The sequence below is a fragment of the Mytilus galloprovincialis genome, chromosome 1, assembly GCF_965363235.1.
Source record: "Mytilus galloprovincialis chromosome 1, xbMytGall1.hap1.1, whole genome shotgun sequence".
In the NCBI taxonomy this organism is placed as follows: Eukaryota; Metazoa; Mollusca; class Bivalvia; order Mytilida; family Mytilidae; genus Mytilus; species Mytilus galloprovincialis.
Genome location: NC_134838.1, coordinates 75,444,387 through 75,467,856, shown reverse-complemented (window position 1 = coordinate 75,467,856; position 23,470 = coordinate 75,444,387). Strand labels below are relative to the sequence as shown.

Genomic DNA, 23,470 nt, shown 5'->3' with positions numbered 1-23,470 from the left:
TTAAAGGGAAAATGCGAAGGTCTCAACCAGCCATTCGTATAGCTCTGTTATCATGCCATCAAAACTTTGGTTATTGTTATTCCTAGCTGAAAGTCCAAAAAAATACCAACACGAAGTAAAACTGAATATAACTCAGCTAATGGTCAGTACTACAATTAGATGTGAAATGCAGCTTCAGAATCAGTCAACATTTACAAAAAACATCCATATTACAGTTTTTGATGAAGGTAGGACATTTACGTATAGTTTTAACACCGCTGGTCCTTTTCGTCATCAGGTTGGCAAAGTTACCCAATATTTGTGTTAATACAAATAACACCCTATACATTTTGTTCCTCCGAATCACTTTTCTGGATGTTAAACCTGTTCCAGAAACATTTAAATCCATTAATAAGAAAGAAAAAATGCGAACGTGTTTAATTACCTGAAAATGTTGGTAACTACCTGACCAGTATAAACATAAAACTACTTTAGTTTGCACTTTTTAATTACAGCTGTTTCTTTAACCACGCATCTTTTGGGGAGAGATATATAATATTCATAGATAATTTGATTTGTTGACATGCAAGATCTCTATATATGTTTCATTGAGACATAACGTGGGACTGTTACCAGTATAGAAGCATACTATTGCAGTGAACAAATAATATTAAAGTAGGCAAAAAGAAAATGTAGGGGTAGTACATAATTTTTAGTATCAGTTTATCATATAAATGTTGAATATATGCCTCACAACCATATGTTTTGCCATTTGAATGAAATAGTAGTGCATATCAATTTTCCATTCTAGGATATGATTTTTCACGATACTTCATAATAAAAGCGTCACTGTTTTAGCCGCAAAGGGAGTTCCGATGGGAAATTGCATTGTTTATATTTACAGAAATTCAAAGATCAGAATGAGAGCGAGGACATTATTTGCTTAATAAGATTAATTAAAGAACGGAAAAGGAAAAACCAAATATATGAGTCATGTCAGTTCCAAAGCCAGTAATGACTACTGAATGGTTATACTCTTAGTACATCTATCATGTATATCTATTATATAGTTATTTTATAAAAATTTACTGTTTGTAAAAGTATGAATTATTCTGAATTATAAGTATGTTCTTATCCCCGGCAGAAAACCCTAGTCGTATTAGGCACAACTTTTTCGAACTTTTGGTCCTCAATGCTCTCCAACTTTGTACTTGTTTTGGCTTTCGAACTTGTTTTATCTGAGCGGCAATATCAAGCCTCACAAGAATGAGTGGGTAGGTCTTTGAAAGAATGATGATGCACAATAAATCTATGAAAACTTTAACAAAATATGTATTAATAAAATTAACGGTACCAATTTTCTTGCACCAGATGCGCATTTCGACAATACATGTCTCTTCAGTGATGCTCGTGGCCAAAATATTTGAAATCCAAAGCTTATATAAAAGATGAAGAGCTATAATCCAAAAGGTCCAAAAAGTAAAGCCAAATCCGTGAAAGGAATCAGAGCTTTGCATGAGGGAGATACATTCCTTAATTTATAATAATTTAAATCATTTTGTAACAGTAAATTTTAATAACACAAAAAATCCGTATTTTCATGCCAGTACCGAAGTACTGGCTACTGGGGTGGTGATACCCTCGGGGACTAATAGTCCACCAGCAGAGGCATCGACCCAGTGGTAGTAATAAAATTAACGGTACCAATTTTCTTGCACCAGATGCGCATTTCGACAATACATGTCTCTTCAGTGATGCTCGTGGCCAAAATATTTGAAATCCAAACCTTATATAAAAGATGAAGAGCTATAATCCAAAAGGTCCAAAAAGTAAAGCCAAATCCGTGAAAGGAATCAGAGCTTTGCATGAGGGAGATCCATTCCTTAATTTATAATAATTTAAATCATTTTGTAACAGTAAATTTTAATAACACAAAAAAATCCGTATTTTCATGCCAGTACCGAAGTACTGGCTACGGGGTTGGTGATACCCTCGGGGACTAATAGTCCACCAGCAGAGGCATCGACCCAGTGGTAGTAATAAAATTAACGGTACCAATTTTCTTGCACCAGATGCGCATTTCGACAATACATGTCTCTTCAGTGATGCTCGTGGCCAAAATATTTGAAATCCAAACCTTATATAAAAGATGAAGAGCTATAATCCAAAAGGTCCAAAAAGTAAAGCCAAATCCGTGAAAGGAATCAGAGCTTTGCATGAGGGAGATACATTCCTTAATTTATAATAATTTAAATCATTTTGTAACAGTAAATTTTAATAACACAAAAAAATCCGTATTTTCATGCCAGTACCGAAGTACTGGCTACGGGGTTGGTGATACCCTCGGGGACTAATAGTCCACCAGCAGAGGCATCGACCCAGTGGTAGTAATAAAATTAACGGTACCAATTTTCTTGCACCAGATGCGCATTTCGACAATACATGTCTCTTCAGTGATGCTCGTGGCCAAAATATTTGAAATCCAAACCTTATATAAAAGATGAAGAGCTATAATCCAAAAGGTCCAAAAAGTAAAGCCAAATCCGTGAAAGGAATCAGAGCTTTGCATGAGGGAGATACATTCCTTAATTTATAATAATTTAAAACCATTTTGTAACAGTAAATTTTAATAACACAAAAAATCCGTATTTTCATGCCAGTACCGAAGTACTGGCTACTGGGGTGGTGATACCCTTCATTTGTTTTATAAAACATAAAATATTCCAAATATTGAAAAACAAAATTGCCCCCAAAAAACCATGTTGTAAAGAATTTGAGTCTAAACGAAAAGTCAAATGACATTTCACATGTGATGATGATTGCAGATTACCAAGTAATGGGAAAGTCCTACCAACAGATCATTTTTTTATTGCAGCTACCCCATTCTGTGCACCTGAAACAGACACAGACACTTTTGGAACACACAATATGACTTGGAACGCGACAAACGTAGGCCTTACAGCATTCTCGCCATGTCCTGAAGGATTTGATGGTAGGATTAACATTACACTTGTATATAAATTGTATTATCCTATACAAATTAACAATATCAAATATTCAAGAGGGACGAAAGATACCAAAGGGATAGTCAAACTCATAAATCTAAAACAAACTGACAACGCCATGGCTAAAAATGAAAAAGACAAACAGAAAAACAATAGTTAACATGACACAACATAGAAAACTAAAGAATAAACAACACGAACATGGCATTTAATAACAGACAGAACCGTTGTGCAAAATAATAAATACATTTGCAATTGTATTTGTCAAAAAAGAGGGACGAAAGATACCAAAGGGACAGTCAAAGCTACATGTAAGTTCAACAAATAAGAAGAACAATTTGTATTGTCTTGGCGACGAATTTGTCTATGTATGCGAGTTAATTCAATATTTCAATATCTGTATCAATTTATTTTAAGTTACATATATGGTAAATTTTTTTGTAAATGACTGTAATGATGTTTTAACCCCAGCTTCTCCCTTGCCTCTATTTTCAAATATATATGTGTGTTTATCTACATGATATTTCATTATTAATAAACAATATTTCGACGTATCTTGATGTGATCATCTGAGTGACAGTCTTCTAAACTATATTTATTTGCTTGATGATATTAATTTTCTATTTAAAGAGTATTAAAATTGCTCGATAATTAAAATGATAGGTGATTCACGAAAATGTGTGGATATGCAACCTCTTCTTTCAGTACCTTTGAACCACAATACGATCGATATTTTTATAAATGAATGATGATATGTAGAACACTTATTTTTGATATTTTTTTGTTGAACAAAACAACAATTTTTGAAAGGTATCATTGTCTCTGACAAAAAAGAGGAAGTACAAATATATACGTTTACCCTGAAATTGCAAAAGTAGTAAAATTATTCAAGACTTCACAATTATATTAATACCGGTATTCTTAAATGAGGATCTTCACACTTGAGCGAATAATTTCACCATGACAGCATACATGTAAACATTTCTAATGTATGATTTTTAATATTAGTTTCTTGTGTTTAATTCGGAGATAGTATGACGTCCATTATCACTGTACTAATATACATATTTTTTAAGGGGCCACCTGAAGGACGCCTACGGGTGCGAGAGTTTCTCGCTACATTGAAGACCCATTGGTGGCCTTCGGCTGTTGTCTTTGGTCGGGTTATTGTCGGTTTGACACATTCCCCATTTCCTTTCTCTATTTTATTTCTAAAAATGCCTACTAGTAGTTGACAAATATTTCATTTTAAACAGGTTTAGGACAATACAGATACAAATTGTACGTCAACGTTTATTTTCCTATTATGATCTGAAATCAAGTTTATGTTTAAAATTTGCCTTTAACATTGCTTATCTTTATGATAGGTGAACGTCTCCTTGACATGAACAACTTTTTTTTTCTAAATAAAATGTTTTCCTTTTCAATTCACCAAGTTAAAATGAATCTTTTTGTATGACTAGTTGTTCGTTGTTGCTCTGTTTGTTGACACACAATGTCCCTTTTCGTCAACGTTGATGTGTTAAAACTGATTGCGAAGTGCATTTATTTGTAGGGATGGTTTCACGCAAATGTAACCAAAAAGGCAATTCCGGAGTTTGGGGAACAGCAAATGTAACTAATTGTGAAAGACGAATCTTCAGAAACCTGATTGATCAAGTAAGAAAAAAATTATATCAAACTGGGATAAAAAAAAAGTTTGAAGAAAGCACCTTCTGCAACTAACAAGCAATTAAATTAAAAGTCTTTGTCGGATAGTCATCAACCTGGCCTTTTGAAATTACCATTTGACGGAATACTTGTAAATTTTCAGAAATTGTCATCTGTAATTATAAAAATGAGATTAACCAAATCAATATATATAATTCCAATACTTTATATTTACAACCAGTATCAATTTACTATGAGGGAAGGAGAGTATATGCCTTTAGAATTTACTACATTTGTCTTTTGCCCGTTTTCCTAGTTCCAAATTGAAAATGAATCGTAAATTCAGAATGTATTGTTCAGCAACAAATAATATAAATGACATACGAATGGACAAACAAAACTCCGTTATGATAACTTAATTTGCTTTATTGTAAAAGTGTGGCTCTCATTATATGGAACAACGACACCTTTTAAAATCGGACGTGACTGCACCCATATTTATAATTAGTAAAGACACCCTTCACTTTCAGACGCTAGATATCACAGAACACATATTTTCATACTCTATATATCTGTAGCTTATGAATCGTTATTCAGAAACTGTCAAACTAAAGCATAAACCCATAAATACCAGTAAAAAACAGAACTAAAATTATGTCCAATAATAACAAGATTGTTTGTTTCATTAGGTTAATAAATTATGATTTAATACCTTACATCTCAATTTGTAAGTGGATAAGTGATTTCGGATTAATGTAGTACTGTTCTGGTCAATTATATTTATACTGATGAAAGAAGCAGCAGAAAAATCATTCAGACGCATGCAATGTCAAATTTCAAAACTGCCAATTACTTATATTTTTATTCTTTTAGCTAGAAAATGTAAATGATGGATTTCAAGATGTGTCAATCGTAAAGATCCTGAGAATATATTCGAATACTACAGATTCCTTAAACAACCAGTCTTCGTTGATTACAGGAGATATCAACAGTGGAGTTATAATTCTGGAGAAAACCACTGATATTTTCTCCTCAAAAAGTAGAAATATATCATTACCAGAAACAGAGGTAACTGCTCTCTTCAAAAGATATACAATGTTATATTTACCATGTGATAAAAGACAGTCACTACACATTAAGACATTTCGAAGAGATGAATTAGCATTGTATCTTATTTGTCTGAACTATATGTATCGACAAGGTCGTTATTTTCTTTTATTTCGTCCTTATTTTCATCATTTGTTATGTACAAATACATATTAGAGTTTAGAGTAAACTCTTATTAGCAGACTTTCATTTTATTTGTCTCTAACGTCTAACATTATCTGTTTTAATTCTAAGTTTCGTTAAAAAGTAATGTCTATTATACTAAAGGGTTTGAATGGAAAATTCCTATATGCCAGACCGTGCTGTGTAATTTTTACAAGTATAATTCATATCATACATACAGAACTATTACGTTATATCATGTGTCAGATTAAGGAAAACCGCAAAAGATGTGACAAGTCTCGTACATCAAAGTTAACCGATGAAAAATATGAATAAGAGATAAGTCCGATAACTGGCAAAAAAGTGAAAATAAAAAAATAGCAGTTATGGTTTTTATGCCCCATTTATGTGCATTATGTTTTCTGGTCTGTGCATCCGTTCGTCCGTTCGTCTGTTGGTCCGTTAGTCCAGCTTCAGGTTGAAGTTTTTGGTCGAGGTAGTTTTTGATGAGGTTGAAGTCCAATCACCTTGAAACTTAGTATACATGTTCCCTATGATGTGATCTTTTTAATTTCAATGCCAAATTAGATTTTCTCCAATTTTCACGGTCCATTGAACATTGAAAATGATAATGCGATGGGGAATCCGTGTACTGGGAACACATTCTTGTTATACAAGAATATGTTCTTTGTATTTTACTTAACGATTACTTGGAAATACATTTCATTAAAATATAGGAATAATTGTATTCTGTTAAATTATGTTTACCGTTTGAATTAGTATACATTTTGTATATTAAAATTCTGTGGACAAGAAAAAAATGAAACGAATGTTTCTGTAAATTACCCTTATTAAAACACATGAACTATAATTTTGTTTTCACATTTTTCAGCAGATAACTCGCGATACAAACTTGTGTTTGCAATTTAATGTGACAAGGTAAACGGTTCTTAATTTCAAGTACTTTTTTTTTACCAAAATGGGAAGGTAGAAACATAATTTGAACTTAAAGATGTACATATTATACGAAATATAACAGAAACAGTGATCGCATAATAGTACAAGCACAACATGCTTTTCCCTAACATGATGTATACTATGCATTTAATATAACTACATTGTTTTTTTTTTCTAATTTTCAGGCTTACTTGTCAGCTACAAATACATTATTGTCCAGTGATACGGCAACAAATTTGTGGCAAGAGGTATATATTCAAAAGTTCATAAAAGATACAAAGCTTATGCTTATATACGACATACGTTAATCATCATTTCTCTAATTTAAGTGCTATTTTCACATTTCCTGACCGGTGTGAGGAAAATATTTCTCTCCACTAGTGAAAAAATCTGTTCTTGGCAAATGATTGGCTGAAATTTAATTGTGACGTTAAATTTTCTTGTTTTCTTCTGAATTTTCTTATTCTGACGTCACGAAAAAAGGCGACCATGCCTGATGACGCCGGTCACATCAAGTGTACACCCATTTCCTCAAATCTTAGAAAAGGAAGGACAAAAATCATAAGAGAAACAGATTCCATCACTGTAACCCGTGGCCGTGTATTACGATATTTCTCCACTCTCAACAGTTAAATTTCAATTATTTAAAAAGCTCGACAAGCCTCGCGCTTTAAATATTAAAATTTAACTGTCTCGAGTCAAGAAATATCGTAATACACTTGTTGCAGTTGTGGAATCTATATTTAAATAAGCGATTCTGTAGATACCAGCATAATAGTATAAAAATTAACCACAGATCAATGGATTTCATATAGAGTCACATTGAGCCATGGGAGTATTATTTTATTTACAGATAGCTTTTATGTTGTAATTTAAGTTACTTGTAATGTCAAGGTCAACTACGAATCGGATAAAAACTTTATAGTTTGTAATAAGAACAAACTGGAAATGATTTATGAATTTGTTTTACTTTCATTATCGTTGTTTCTTATTCCACTTTTATTCAATACTTGAACACATTGTGCTTCGTATTCCGTTAATAATATATACAAGAATTCCTTTTTTACAGGTTGGAGATAACAACGCAGCTAAAGTATTGAACATAACATCAACATTTGCTAGTGTTGCATTTAATTCACTTCAAAACAACAATAAAACATTGTTTACAAGACCATCTTTGGGTAATTGAGTTATTTGTACATTATTTCATTAAGGTTAAACCAACTTTAACTTTAAAAATCTGAAAAAAAAACCAATAGACTTAACGCTACTTTAAGACAAAAACAGATGTAGATCATGATATCTCGATTCTAATACTTTATCTAAGATTAATAAGACTTTTTTAAAGAAAGGCTTGAAGACATTCATTTAAAATATAATGTTGTAATATATTTAGATGTGATTATCATTAATATCGAATGGAATATAACTTTTATCATACCTGAAAGTTGATAGATTAAATATTCATCGATATCACATACCCTTTCTTCAGATACATTCTGAATTTGTTAATGTCGTAACCTACATAATGTTTAACATTGCTTAACTTTTATCGTTTACCATTTTCAGTTGCTTTAAAGATTATTCATTGTTAGTAACATGTTCATTTTAGATGTAGAAATAAATCGAAACAACGAAGGAAACATAACTTTCCACGCATTTAATCAACCACTTGGCAAGGACGACCGTCTCTTCCTAGCTAAGGAGAGCTTAAAAGGTACTGATTTTTTCATTGTTTTGTATCATTAATTTGAGTCTCATTTACCACCCGAGGGTTTCACCAGCCCAGTAGCCAGTACTCTGGTATTGGCATGAAAATACGGATTTTTTTTTGTGTTATTAAATTTGCTGTTTCAAAATATTAAAAATTATTATAAATTAAGGAATGTATCTCCCTCATGCAAAGCTCTGATTTCTTTCACGGATTTGGCTATACTTTTTGGAACTTTTGGATTATAGCTTTTCATCTTTTATATAAGCTTTGGATTTTACATATTTTAGCCTCGAGAATCACTGAAGAGACATGAATTGTCGAAATGCGCATCTGGTGCAGAAAAATTGGCACCGTTAATGTTAATATGAAGACCTTCACTTCTTATAAACAAATTTTTTTTTTTTTTAAATACAGGTTTTCCTCTACGTTTTTGTTTAATTTTTCCATCATTTTAATAAGATCCCTGAAATTTTTAACTCATTAGAAAAATGGGTATTCGAGATATCAAACGATGGTTTTAAGAAGAGTATTAAAACCAATTTGAAAAAAATGTTCAATGGTATTGAAAAAATGGAGAATCATTAAAAAAAAAGATGTATATTTGTAGAAAGAACAAATACAACAGGATACATAGCAATTCATTATAGTACGATAGCGCAGTTATTGCCAAGAAAAACAAGGTAATATTAGTTAAAAGAATTATGTAAATAACTATACAGTCTGTTATCTATGTATTGAAACATTATTCAAACAAGTTTTTTCTGGATGACTTTTTTTGAATTTTGCCAAAAAAACATGTTTTCATTATATTTCGTCATGAAATGATATATGAAGTACAGCAACCAATTTCATGTGTTCGGTGACTTAATTGCTATTAACATGAGAAATACGCATGATTATGATATTTTATTTTTGTTTGTTTTATCTCTTATAGGGTTATGTTTGATTTTAAGTTTTCCTATAACGATTTTTAAGTCTGTTCTGTACTGTAAGAAATAAGATATTTAAAATGAACCCCGCATCATTTTGTGTGCACGCTCAAAGTTAGAAAACTGATATCTTCTGTCATGCTGACTTTCTTATTGACAGTACAGGCATTTTCCAGTTTAAACATTTGTTTCATATTTTTCTGCTAGCTTTAAGAAATAGCTGAATTTAAACGAAATACACCCGAAATGCTTAAACATATTATCGAGCCAATGCATCGTGAATTGTTAATTTAAGACTTTTTATAATTTCGATTTACTTGAAATGTATAAGATATAGATCTGCGAGTTTTAATATATTTTGTCGATTTTTTAATAACAGTGTCGATGGTCAGGACATTACAGTGATAACGTCAGTTCTTTCACTGGCTCTACCAGGAATCGACATGCTTAGCTTGAATCCACCATTATATCTATACTTCAAATATGATCAGGTAATATATAGAATAGCATATTTGATAGGTACATGATAAGAAATGATAGATGTTGTGAAAAGGGGATTTATTTAAATAAGAAAACAAACTATTTAAAACTATATGCAGAAGGAATATATCAACAGGTGACACAGGCTTTTGAAGTTCTTGAAATACTAAAACTCACACCTTGACTTCCTCAACTATGTCTCAAATAGAGTATACTTCTTTATTTATTTAATGTGTATTATATGATTAATTAAAAAAAAACCAACCAAAGTTAAGTATTTTATTTAAATTCACTAGATATAAAATTTATTTCACATTTTTTAACCCGGGCGTTATCGTTTCGAATATTTCGAATATTTTGCGGTAAATAGTATTTCATAATCGCCAAACCTTTTTTCAGATTCACGACGAAGGAGTTAGATGCTCGTTCTGGGATTACACTTTGGAGTAAGTCTAATTAGTTATTAAAAGGGGAGTTTTCGTTTAAAGTAGTCGTTCAAGCAAAACAGAAAAGTACTGTTTAATGAGTCAATTTCTAAAAGTCAACTTTTTGAATGAATAAAAATAACAAATAAACATACTTTTCAGCATCAAACGACATTCGAAAAAAATCAACAATCAAAGTGCTATTACTTTTTGTTATTGCTGCTACGTGGAGAAGCGATTGAGTGTTTAATACACTATGTGTCGACTTTTAGAATCGAAAGGCATAACCAATCTGAATCGTATCAGCTTCAAAAAGAGTTTGAGTATGTGCCACAGTCAAACATTAATGCAATAATTCATCATATGAATATATATATGATAGTTGATAGTTGATGCAATGTGTATAACGACAACTGTTCATCCATACATTAAATAAACAATGTATTTTCACCGAAAGCGACATCACTGACCATACGACGTCGATAATGGACACGTACAATAGGACGGACGTTTTGTTCCTACGACATCTTTTTTTCAGTGAAAAGCATAAAAGCTTGGATAACGATAACAGCTGTTATAATTTTGTTTGAATCCTGTTAAAAAAACTTACTTTGTATGACATAGCAAATAGGAGGTATGATATACAATGGGTGGAATCAGAAACCGCAATCTAATTATAACAGACATAGAATGTTATACAAATGAGAAATAATATTGAAAACACAATCATTGTTCTGCACAATACCGCACCTGAAACTAGAATAATAAGAACCGAGAATCTAACCAAAAATGCATGAAATGAAATAAAAAGATGAGAATCTGTAATATGTCAAGGGTTTGGTGTCTAATAAACCAATTGTTTTTCATAACCCTATTGAAGTAATTTATAAGTTAGAATTAAATCTGCGAAAGACATCACCATACTGATCAGTGCAATGTAAAATTTGGAACAATGTTATGACCAAAAGTACTAGTTAATAATAAGCCTGGGGACGTTATGTCTTTATACTCAAGTTTCATGTCTGTTCCAAATTTGAGTTTTATCATTATCAACGTAACTATTAAATTTCCTTTTGTTATGCGGGAAAATTGATCGCCTGTTGTTTCGAACAAACTTGTTTATCATTAAAGGAAAAATGGTTTTTGGTCAGCAAACGGATTAAAGACTGTTCATCAGAATAGTACCTATACAGAATGTACAAGTACTCATTTGACAAACTTTGCTGTTCTGTTGAGTTTATATGAAATAGTATGTATTCATTCTTTTATTGATAATAGCTATATAAATATCGAATAAACGACAGCTTAGTTGAAGATATATTTCCACATGCCTGTTATAATAATAATTGTTGTTTGTACAGAATGATAATTCTAAATTTTTTTATACATTAGTTTGGATATAATCCTATCTTTTCGCTTTGATGTGAACAGGTTTTAAGAGCCTAATAGACAACGCAAACTTTTAATTGCCCACTACTTAAGGCGAACATGCTTCCACACGGTCAGATACACTAAATCATCAAAGCCATTTCACAACAATTTGAAGTACAACTATATAAAGAGAACACGAGACTGTGCAATTATTGATGCTTTAAAGCAGTTTCTTTGTCACATGATAATTCGTATTATTGGTTAGCTGATGATATATTTATAAATATGCTCTGTTCTGTAATACCGTTTATCAATTATAGTATATGTACGTTGAAGCCTAAGGAAACTCAACTGGAAAACTGGAAAAAACAGAACACAGCAACTGTATCCAGGAACATCTTTTTTCTTCGAACATTAGTTTTCTTTTATTGTCTCCTATTCTATGAGACATAAATGAAACATCAAATTCAAACAACACAAACCAGGCTATGATGGATAGTAGTTCCTTTGATAATTATACCACTTTATCTAGAAATTCTTTGTAAAGGTTAATTATCGCATATATGTCTATGTTTACAGCCAGACAATCACGACGAATATCTTGGGATTATTACACAAATTGGTTGTTCAGTATCCATTGCTGCTCTTGTCGTTTTGTTGATAATATACTTTATGGAGTGGAGGTAAGTTTAATAATATACATTCATCAGTCAATGTTTTGGTAACAAAATCTACATCGAACTTTTTTTTGCCATCCTTCAGAAACAATCGTAGAATACTTTAAAAAAAGTTCGGACATTCTAGGGAATATTAGAAAATTGTGTTGCATTCATATTAGTTTATGCAGACAACGTTTCTAGATATATCCGAGTAAAACAATTTTAAGGGCATTTCAACATTAATATTATTTAATGTTCACATAAATTTAAATACTTTTGCAAAACACTCCCGACACAAATCAGTTATCCATTAAAATAATTCAATTGATTCATTAACTTGATTGTTTTGGTTAAAATTTTAAGGATCCTGTTATCGAGTTTATATTTTTATGATAAAATACTCATTAGTGGTGTTTTTGCTATGTCTTTAGAAGCTATTTAGACTATTTAAGAATGAACATTTTGAACCGATTTTAATACCAAAATTGATTACTTGAACTCAAACTCGTCAGATCCTCTCCCAGTATGCTGGTACAATTATTGGTGCTCATATCACGAATAACACACACAAAAAAATCTGGTCAATCAATTATCACACTTCATCATTATGGTATTCTAAGATATCCACTGTTTGACACATTGTTTTACAATTTCAATATACATTTTAAAAATCAAAAGCTGTTTAAAACAATAATTTCTCGAAACAGAAGAAAACCGAATGTTTAGATTCATCAGAAGCACTCTGATATTATATAGCTTCCAGTTAAATAACTTATATATAACTGTTGTTGTTTTTATTTTTAAGACATGTTCCAACTGACAAGTCAAAAATTCTCGTCACTATGGCCGTAGTTTTCCTCCTAGCTTATGTGATATTTTTAGCTGGAATAGAAGGAACGGATAATAAGGTGATTTGTATTCTTAATTTGTACATGTGTATCGCCAACTTTTTTTTTTACAATTAACAGAAATAGAAATGAAATGTGCAAATAAATTGAGGAATTTATTTTGGATTATATAATAGTATGTTATGATATTCAAAATAAATGATAGATGTTTCCAAAAATTATATTCACTTTTAATAAAAATTTTGATTAAATAAAGAGAGAGAAACTTCAAAATTCAAAACAGTTTTGCCATTGTATGTTTTTATTTCTTTTCAATTAATATCTTATTTACTCCTGTTTGATGCTTACAGATCGCTTGCAAGGTAGTAGCCGTTGTACTTCATTTCTTATTCTTGGTTGGTATACATTTGATGGTTGCAGAAGGCATTGTGCATGGTAAAATGCTGGCCACCGTATCCAAGGAACCACGTTCAATATCACCTATTTTGCTTCCAATTGCATGGGGTAAGTATCTGTATGTTTCTTATACCACGTTTATTTACCCAAACATCATGAAACTGATGTTGTACTTGCTTATTTTTGCAAATTAATAAATTTCCATAACATTATATGAAAAAATGTATATTTTAAAGGATGAAAACATAAATAAAACACAACTGAAACGTCAAATTCTAAGTGCAAAGATTGGAACAAAATCATGGCTAATCGAAAAATGATGAAAGGTAGAAACATGATAACCATTATAGAGCAAACAATCAGTTTTGAATAATTAAAATGGTTAGAGTGCTATTGATAGTAAAAAAAGTAGGCCATTTTTTTTTTTTAAATTAACCCGGAAAAAAAGTTGTGATACGTTTTAAGACCGATAATCCACCAGTAACTGGGAATAGGAAATACATATGATACCGTTTTCATAGAGTATCATGATAGAATACGTTCTGCTATATGTTTGCATGATTTGTATGGGATATTTTCAAAAACTCTACGTAATGGTTAGTGCCTACTATTGACGAAAACAGACCTCCTAGTCCCGCCCCCGAACAATACAAACCACAACTAACAAACAAAACACACAATCAATTTTTTCCCCCGTTATTGTTATATTTTAAGTACTGCTCATTTGCAACACGATATATGTAAAAAATAAATTAGGAAATGCTTGCCCTTTCCACGAGAGCTCTAGATTTAGGCAACACTGAGCTCAAGACATAAGACCATTTGAATCTTAAGTTTGATAACCAACTTTTGGAAATTTCTAAAGTCGTATGGGGGAGGTGGTGGGGAGACCTTGACTCAACCTACTGGCTGCTTTTGTTTTTTAAGTTACAAGTCAATGTACATAAATGATAAAAAAAAAACGTAATGTAGCGTCTTTATCTATAGGAATACCTGTGCTTATTGTTGCAATATCGATGGGAGTTACAAAACTAGAGGGATACGGAGATGGAAAGTAGTAAGTACCTATAACATATAAGTCAGGAAACTTGTACGAAAAAAACCCGGCACGAACAAGTACTTTTTTGGACAGTTTGGATTCTTCAATGGTGGTTAACAAAAGTTTACATTTTTATATATCTTTGAATAATTATAAACATACATAAACTTTTTTCAGTATACTTCATATGCGCATGGAGACTAGTTTTATTTATTTACAGATGAGGACCAAAAGTACAGTCACCAACAATAAAACATGACTGTATACCAATAAGTTATGGTGTTCATTTTGAAAGGCGGAACGATAAATGATAATTGCATCAAGAGTACTAGTACACATTTAACAATGCAAGCAAACAATGAATAGAATGAAGTCCGCATGATTTTATACCTAAGTTTCTGAAAATAAGTGTGTTGAAGTTATGCACATTTTTAATACAGTTGCTTTGCGTTAAATATATTTAATATAGAGACGAATGTCTTTTTCATTTCTTCTTACAGTATTTTGGGTGCAATTATCACAGAAAAAAGGGTATTTCAATACATTTCAAGTAATCAAAACATTATCTTGGAAAATTAAGGATGTACTTAGGTGAGGTTTTGGAATTTGTGTCAAATGTTCGGTCTCCTTGGTGTTTTTCCATACAATACAATGTAAAATATTTTACCCCATAACACCCATTTATTTTTTCATATAAGACTTAATAGCTCATGAAAGGTCATTTACCAAAATTTTAGAAGATTCTTAATTTTATTTCTTTTGTTTTGAGACCTAATAATACCAATGCAAATATAAGGTAAAAGTTCGAGTCAGCCTTTTCCCGCCATATTTTAAATCTCAAATATCTCGAAAAGGAGGTCCATGACCTATCAATATTTTTAGCTTATTTTTATCCTTAATTGATGCTCTACCTGCTTATAATATCAATTTTAACTTCTTAATTTATTAATTTTCACCTAACCTCACCTAAGTACATCCTTAAGCTAGTATATAACATACATCTTATGTTGAGGGTTTCTCTCAAAACGCTTATACTTTTCGAGAAGTTTGTGATTTATCTATTTATTTAGAAAAAAGAAATGATCAAATTTGATAAAAAAAAAATTGGCTTTTTTTTCTCTTTCAGTTGTTGGTTATCAACAAGCAATGGACTAATTTGGGCGTTTTTCGCACCTTGTGCAGTAATAGTTGTTGTAAGTTTTCAATATACTAGTAATACCTAAAACTCCATTATATATCAATTAAACATTTTGAATGCTTTTGTTGCATATTTTTTCAATTATAAAAATGAAATACTTCATTTAGAATTTCGAATTTATACACTTACCTACCAAAAAGAAGTTTCATCATCAAAAATTTAAAAGAAATAGAAACGAACAGGACGAGTTTGTTTTGTTCCTAAAATTCTGAAATAAAAGAATGTATTATAAATCTTTAATATAACATAATGATAATGCTCAAAAGGGCTTTATAATCCATAAAGAACAATTTTATATGACAAACTGTTGAATCAGATCTATATTTGGGTAAAACTTGGTGATACATTTAAAAGGAGACGAAAGATACCAGAGAGACAATCAAACTCATAAATCGAAAATAAACTGACAACGCCATGGCTAAAAATAAAAAAGACAAACAGACAAACAATAGTACACATGACAAAACATAGAATACTAGAAAATAACCAACACGAACTCCACCAAAAACTAGGGATGATCTCATGTGCTCCGGAAGGTTAAGCAGGTCCTGATCCACATGTGGCACCAGTCGTGTTGCTGATGTTATAACAAATCCGGTAAATAGTCTAATTCGGTAGTTCACATTCACGAAGGGAAGGGTATTGCAGTTACGACGTAAGGAACATATCCGATATCATTTGTGAAACGGTTATTCCAAAACGGTTAACCAACTCCGTAAAATTTACGAATGGACGATTTCAACTTCACCATTAGGAACTTTTGGTTTAATAGCTTCATTGTGAGCTGCAATCCTCTATTAAGAAAATCATGATAGGAATTGCAAGCACGGGAATATCGTATCAATTGAGAGATATATACCTCGTATGCATGTGCTGTTGGAATGTTGCTACTTGGAAATGGAAAGTTCATAATTGGAAAGCTGAAATCATCTCTTTTGTTTTCAACCGACCCTAATTGTCAATTTTTAGATGTAAGTCAAGATATGACTTTTAATGCATGCATTTCACACCATCCTTAGTTTAAAGAAAATGTTGGCTGCAAGTAAGCTCCAAGTCTTATCAGTTTACTTAAAACTGCAACCGCCATGCAATCTGTCTAGTAATTAAGAATATGGATCATGCAAGAAAATACTCCAATTATGTCATTTCTTCCAGATCAACTTTATGATTTTTGTATTTGTTGTGCGGAAGCTGTTCTCAATACAAGCTGTAAAAAAGCAAACAAAACTACAGAAATTTATGTAAGTACTCTTTTATAAATATATATTGTATAAAGTTGTAACCTAATTTTCAGCGGAAATCGTGTAAATAATTTTAAGTTGTACTACAGTTTTGCGGCCCGTCCGTTGGATTTTGTTGTCCTATCTTATCTTTTGAACCGTAAAACTAATGATTTATATGTGTTAATATGTTGTAACTGATGAAAAAATGGATTTGGTTATTTATAATTACGATTTTCATTTTTGATCAAGAATGATTGCAATGAAATCCTTGGTACCATTTCTAATGCACCAGATGCGCTTTTTAAAAAAGTAAAATCTCATCAGTGATGCTAATTTGTCTAAGAATATCTACTGACAATTTCTATAATCGCAATATTCGTTCAAAGGTATGACTCGATCAGCTGACTGATTTGACGACTGAGATTTTAACTGGGATACGAAATAACGACTTTACATGCTCCGCTTAATGATTTGGATTGAATATTCTCTCGTCGAATTGTTTAACATGCGAGTTTTGTTCATACAGAAAATAAGAACTGCATTGGATGAGAGATGGTATATCACAAATTTGAGAAATACTTGAAGCGACGGAGTTTCATAATGATGTATTTAAATGTACCGAACAACTTGTGTATCACTATTTTTATCAGTAATACATTCTATGAATATCAAAATAAAATGTGGTTTCTTTTTTCTTTAAAATATTGTTTGTTTGCTTTTGATCTTATTTATGACATCTGTGGACAGAAAAAACGAATAACTAACTATAATTATTTTTGTAGAAGTGGATTTAGGTGTTTTTCAGTTTTAGCACCACTATTCGGATTTACATGGACTTTAGGATTCTTTTCTATAAATGAAGATACTATCGTTTTGAGTTATTTATTTGTTATCATCAACTCATTTCAGGTGAATGCATTTATAAATAGCTACTGTGATAATTTGATTATAAATGTTATACAAAAAACGAAAGAAAAAAGATGCTACAAGGTAAAATTAGAATAGACACATATAGAGCAATTGATACAAAGTCCAATTAAAACTGACAACCGAGACCAAGGGTAGGCAGTTTTATCTCAACTAATGCTGTCCACTTTCTATTCGCCACAACTCGGCCGATTCAGTACCTTATTGTGAAAGGAGAGTAGCGGAGTCAACCGAGGATTGCCGATTGGTCCGCTTTCATGTAGCGGAGTCACCCGAGGATTGCCGATTGGTCCGCTTTCATGTAGAGGAGTCACCCGAGGATTGCCGATTGGTCCGCTTTCATGATCATGTTACATTTAGAATAGTAATGACGAACTTGACAAACACATGTATGATTTCCACCTTTCTGTTGTAGCTGTTTGAAATACATGAATATTGAAAAAAATGCATGAAATACAGTTCAAAGGTTTTGTTTGTTTCAAAACTATTATGCTTAGTAAACAGTGCTAATATGAATATCAAAATTTAAGCCATATCCAGACAAGAAATAAGAGCTATGCAAGGGGGAGATTCCTTTCAAATAAGAATATTCACGTTTCAACAGACTTATAACCAATACGAAGACAGACAGTCGTCATTTTCTAAGGAAAACGAATAGTCTAAGTGGTTTTGAAGCTCATAGTGCGAACTTATTTTGCTTCTCAAAATTTATTTTTGAAAATTAAATAAAAATAAGCAAACATTTATTTGCATGTTTATCTGTTATTTGTCCAATAGTTGAAGAATAACATCAGAAATCGGACAGAAGCTCATCTTAATCTTAATTTATTTGATACCTTTTAATATAACTGTAAAGCATTTACATTTAAAATTAAAGAAAAAGCAGACCCAGTTTCGGCAGTATACTTAATCACAAGTTCACAGGAATATGTTAGATGCAAGCACTCTGTGAAAGACTAGTTTTTGAGTCACATGATATATATCTGAAAGTGATATTTTTCTGTATGTCTTTTGCCAGGTTTTGTTTATTCGAATTATTGTGATAGAGATACACTATGTGAATAACAGGCCACAACAAAGGTTTCAATCAAGAGCTAGTAATATGTGTCATTGTGACTGAACCAAATGCGCATTTTGATGCTCGGTGATGCTTTTGGGCTATATACATACAGGCTTGGATTTCTATTCTAAATGGAAGAGAATGCTTTAAGAGAAAGTGTCATTAAGTCTAACAAATATTTGTTTTAGAATAATATTTCTGGAACCAATATTTGATAATTACTTATAATTTGGTCTTTAATTAGATATAACTAGATTTATAACTATAAATTAGGAACACATCATTCATATTTGCTTATTAATGTATCATCTTATAGATATGTATATAAAATCCCCATATTTTCAAAATAGTATATAAATAAAATAATTGATTTTAATATTATAGTTATATCATCATATAATTTCAGGGATTGCTGATATTAATTGTACATGGATTATTAAACCCAAAAGTAAGTTTCCAGATGCTTCAATGTACATAGACTATGAATTTAAATGCTATACAAGATTTTATCGCATATTTATCAGTTTTAAGAATAAATCTATGAATACGCAGAACAACCTGTAATATACACACCTTTAAACTATAAAATTAGATCGATTAACATAGATTCAAGTTTTAAAGTAATCAATTTGAGATATGAACGCATGACGATTGTATAGAAAAATAATCAACAATTAACAGATTATAATCTTTTAAAGATATTTTGCAGAATTCATATTTTTTCAATAATCCGTTTTCGTATTCCAGCCGCCCAAACTTCATTGATCACTAGGTGTTTCAAGAATCTATTAATTCTAATTAGATTAAACAAATTGATCATGACCGCCCTCTTATTGTTGGCGAATCCCGCCAAACCTTCTACTTTTAAATTATCACTTACAATTTCGGGGAATATCATTGTAAGTGTAGATAGCCTTACATTTTTGCCATGCTGATTTTGAAATCTTTCTAAAAATGGAACAACTTAAAATTTGTATTTTTGACAGAACCGTCCAGAAGTTTGTTTTACAAATCCGGACTTACAATTTCTAGAAATATAATTTTACATGTAGACAGCTTGAAATTAAGTGAATTAAATATATTTCAGATTCAAAGTTCATGGAAACGGAAAATATCAGTGTTTCGAAAGAAAGAAAAGTTTACCAGTACAACAAAGACAACCGACGAAATTGCTTTTGTATGTACTTTTACTATTTGTATTAAAACCTAGTTTTTTAATTTGCTATTAAGAAATATTTTATTCTTCTGAATAATCCTGTATCTTAGATCTCATGCTCGCCTCGTGTGCAGTAGGTCGTGTCTTTGTGGTCATATAACAAACTTTATATAGCACTTGGCATATAGAAAGAAAAAAGACTTGTCGGCTCGGCAGTATAATTATATGTACGGGTAGGGTAACATTTTTGTTTTACAGTTGATTGCTACTTTCTGAACTAGTATGTGAAAATTCAGGCTCATCATGTCGACCTTTATCAACACACGGTTCATATTCATAACACATCAATAGATATTCATTTTGTCTTACAAATGTACGTTGAAAAGCCATCCATTTATCTAGATATTCTTGCTTTTTTCCATCTTTTTTATTGAATTTATTTCGATTATATTCATTTTAATATCAGATTCTGAAATTATGCTTTCGTAAACTTGCCATCAATTGAAAGACGTTATGTTGTACTTCTTTTACAGGACGACATTACAACTGTCTCGAGTAAAAGAGTTTATTCAAGTTTAGAGCCTACAGAAGGTAATCAGTATTCAAGTTTAGAGCCTACAGAAGGTAACCTGTATTCAGGTTTAGAGCCTACAGAAGGTAACCTGTATTCAGGTTTAGAGCCTACAGAAGGTAACCTGTTATACATAGCAAAATATTGATATGTATATAAGCCCATTAGTTCATATGAAATCAATAACTCTGCTGGTAGAATATAAGCCCCTGGCGTATTAAATACCAGCCAAGTAGCCGACTGTTTCGGTACTGGAATAAGCATACGGATATTGTTTGATTTTAATATCGTATTTTAAATTTTATAAATCATTTCAATTTATGGAATGTATCTCCCTTATGCATACATCTGATTTAAATGTTCGGATGTTGATCATTTTGTTCTAGTTGGGTTTTGTCAGCCCTTCAATGCTTGTTTCAAGTTTTCAAAATAGGACTCAAACATCAATTAGGATAAATTAATTGTCATAAATGAGCAGCTGGTGTACTGAAATTAATTCCGATAATGCTATGTCTTTAGTTTTCCATGTTGTGTCTTCTGTACTATTATTTGTCTGTTTGTCTTTTTAGATTTAGCCATGGCGTTGTTAGTGTATTTTCCATCTATGAGTTTGACTCTCACTCTGGTATCTTTCTTTATCATTAACTACTTCTTCGTTTTCTTAATCCAAGTATTTGGTCCACAATAAATTCAATGAGGTCCCATTTTGTGTTTTTAAATCTTCTCAATCCTATTCTGAAGACCTCGTTATACACATGTTTATAATTGCAAAACAGGCTTATATAATGCTAGAATGTTGCTATAAAGTAGCGGAATGTTTGCATTTTGGCAGCTGAAAATACCTCTTTTATCGAAAGACTTTTATCAGGGAAATTTCAAATCTTGCAAAATTAATAAGCATCACCTTACTTTTTAATAAGATATCTTAAGACAATTGTTGTCATAGTACTTTGGACGGCAATCTTAGTGTCATTACAAGAAATGGGTTTTCAATCAAAAAAGAAATTTTGTAATTTGAACTTATGCTAAACCTCAAGAACTAAATCTCCATGACAACATAACATTCACCTAGAATTCAACCAACGATACAATATCGCTAGCAAGGTTCTGTCTGAGAAAAACTGTCGTCAAAGAAAAATTAGAGCGACCACGCATCGTTATACGCAATTTATAAGAGAATGAATTAACAAATGGAGTACCATTAACAGAAAAATTATGCAAATGACAGTTCTAGATTTATTCATGCGCCATATTTTTTGTTTTTTTTTATTTTTCACCGCATTAATATAAAATAAGAATATGTAATATGAATGTCAACTATTTCGAACGATTGGACAATTAACGTCTTACTCAATGCAAAATAATAAGCGAAAAACAAATATAACAAACAACAAACAACAAAAATTATTGTATTACAGGCTCATGACTTTGAACAGGCACATTCAGAATATGGAGGGGTTAAAGCAACTGATTAAAACGAAACCCTTACGTAATGATTTCTTTTTAATTAGATACAGATTACTACTAAGTGGTATTTGATAAACAGATGTTGCTTTTTCATCAAATCACATATAATTCTGTAATAATGTAACATAATGATCATTATTTCTTATAGTACGATATAAACAACAATTAAAATTGTTTTTTATGACTTTGTTGAGGTTATGCATGCATGATGTGTAACAAGAATACCCGAAAACCCACTTTTTTCAAATAAAACGCAGATAGCTTTCATCAGTGTAGAACACTGCAATAAGTGTTCCAACTAAGATAACGTTACATGCATTGTTCCTTTTTTTATTTCCAGGCATTGAGACTGAATCATGACTACAAAACCCAAACTTAGTTTCTACAAATAGAACCTGATTGTTATTTCATGCGTTTTTCATAATCATATTCTTGGAAATACCATGTAAAACATTATCGAATCTAATGATATTACTATTTTTGAATTATAGAATGTTTCTTTGTATTAGCTTTTTTGATGTATTAATGATAGTAAAGTGTTATGTTGTATTTTGCCCTTGAATATATGTAATGAATGAATATATATAATAAATAAGATGGCTTAAATGAAAATTGTAATTCATTGGTACAATGTAGTTATCTAAAATTATGCTTCTTTACAAGTTTCAGTTCTCATGTTATTTTTCACACGATACACGAACTACACTATCAATGTAAAAGAGGGACGAAAGATACCAAAGGGACAGTCAAACTCATAAATCCAAAACAAACTGACAACGCCATGGCTAAAAATGAAAAAGACAAACAGCAAAACAATAGTACACACGACACAACATAGAAAACTAAAGAATAAACAACACGAACCCCACCAAAAACTAGGGGTGATCTCAGGTGCTCCGGAAGGAACACGAACGTAAAAGTAATTGCATTACTCAAATGTTTAAAATGTACAAATTTTTAATAAAAGAAAATTAAACATAAAACATAATAAAATGTTGTTGAAAGTATTTAACACAACGTCACTTTCGATTTTTTATATCTGGGCGTCACTGGCGAGTCTTGTGTGGACGAGGCGCGTTTTTGGCGTATTGAATTTTAAACCTGAAGCCCTACGTTATCTATTAATCATGTGTGTCTTTGTCTAATACGTTCTCCTATTTATTTGTATTGTAGTCCTATAATATTATGTTGTCATTTCAATGTTATA

General features: G+C 31.2%; 1 protein-coding gene across 8 annotated transcripts in view; it reads left to right on the top strand.

The window, feature by feature from the left end:
* LOC143083757 (adhesion G protein-coupled receptor L3-like) overlaps positions 1-22,875 on the top strand; it is a 44,983-nt gene extending 22,108 nt beyond the window's left edge. For 6 of the 8 annotated variants that reach the window (XM_076260080.1, XM_076260088.1, XM_076260125.1 and 3 more), the window contains 22 exons: positions 87-227; positions 2,855-2,971; positions 4,540-4,643; positions 5,508-5,702; positions 6,986-7,048; positions 7,870-7,981; positions 8,413-8,517; positions 9,122-9,194; positions 9,823-9,934; positions 10,323-10,369; positions 11,480-11,597; positions 12,299-12,402; positions 13,184-13,286; positions 13,577-13,730; positions 14,610-14,679; positions 15,788-15,854; positions 17,015-17,100; positions 17,865-17,991; positions 19,476-19,517; positions 20,157-20,246; positions 20,759-20,915; positions 22,604-22,875. In XM_076260080.1, the coding sequence (XP_076116195.1) occupies positions 87-227; positions 2,855-2,971; positions 4,540-4,643; positions 5,508-5,702; positions 6,986-7,048; positions 7,870-7,981; positions 8,413-8,517; positions 9,122-9,194; positions 9,823-9,934; positions 10,323-10,369; positions 11,480-11,597; positions 12,299-12,402; positions 13,184-13,286; positions 13,577-13,730; positions 14,610-14,679; positions 15,788-15,854; positions 17,015-17,100; positions 17,865-17,991; positions 19,476-19,517; positions 20,157-20,246; positions 20,759-20,915; positions 22,604-22,623 (2,207 nt within the window). In that variant the 3' untranslated portion in view covers positions 22,624-22,875. The remainder of the gene's footprint in view (positions 1-86; positions 228-2,854; positions 2,972-4,539; positions 4,644-5,507; positions 5,703-6,985; positions 7,049-7,869; positions 7,982-8,412; positions 8,518-9,121; positions 9,195-9,822; positions 9,935-10,322; positions 10,370-11,479; positions 11,598-12,298; positions 12,403-13,183; positions 13,287-13,576; positions 13,731-14,609; positions 14,680-15,787; positions 15,855-17,014; positions 17,101-17,864; positions 17,992-19,475; positions 19,518-20,156; positions 20,247-20,758; positions 20,916-22,603) is intronic. The other 2 variants (XM_076260115.1, XM_076260105.1) reach the window with 2 other exon arrangements.
* The last annotated feature ends 595 nt before the right edge of the window (positions 22,876-23,470 follow it).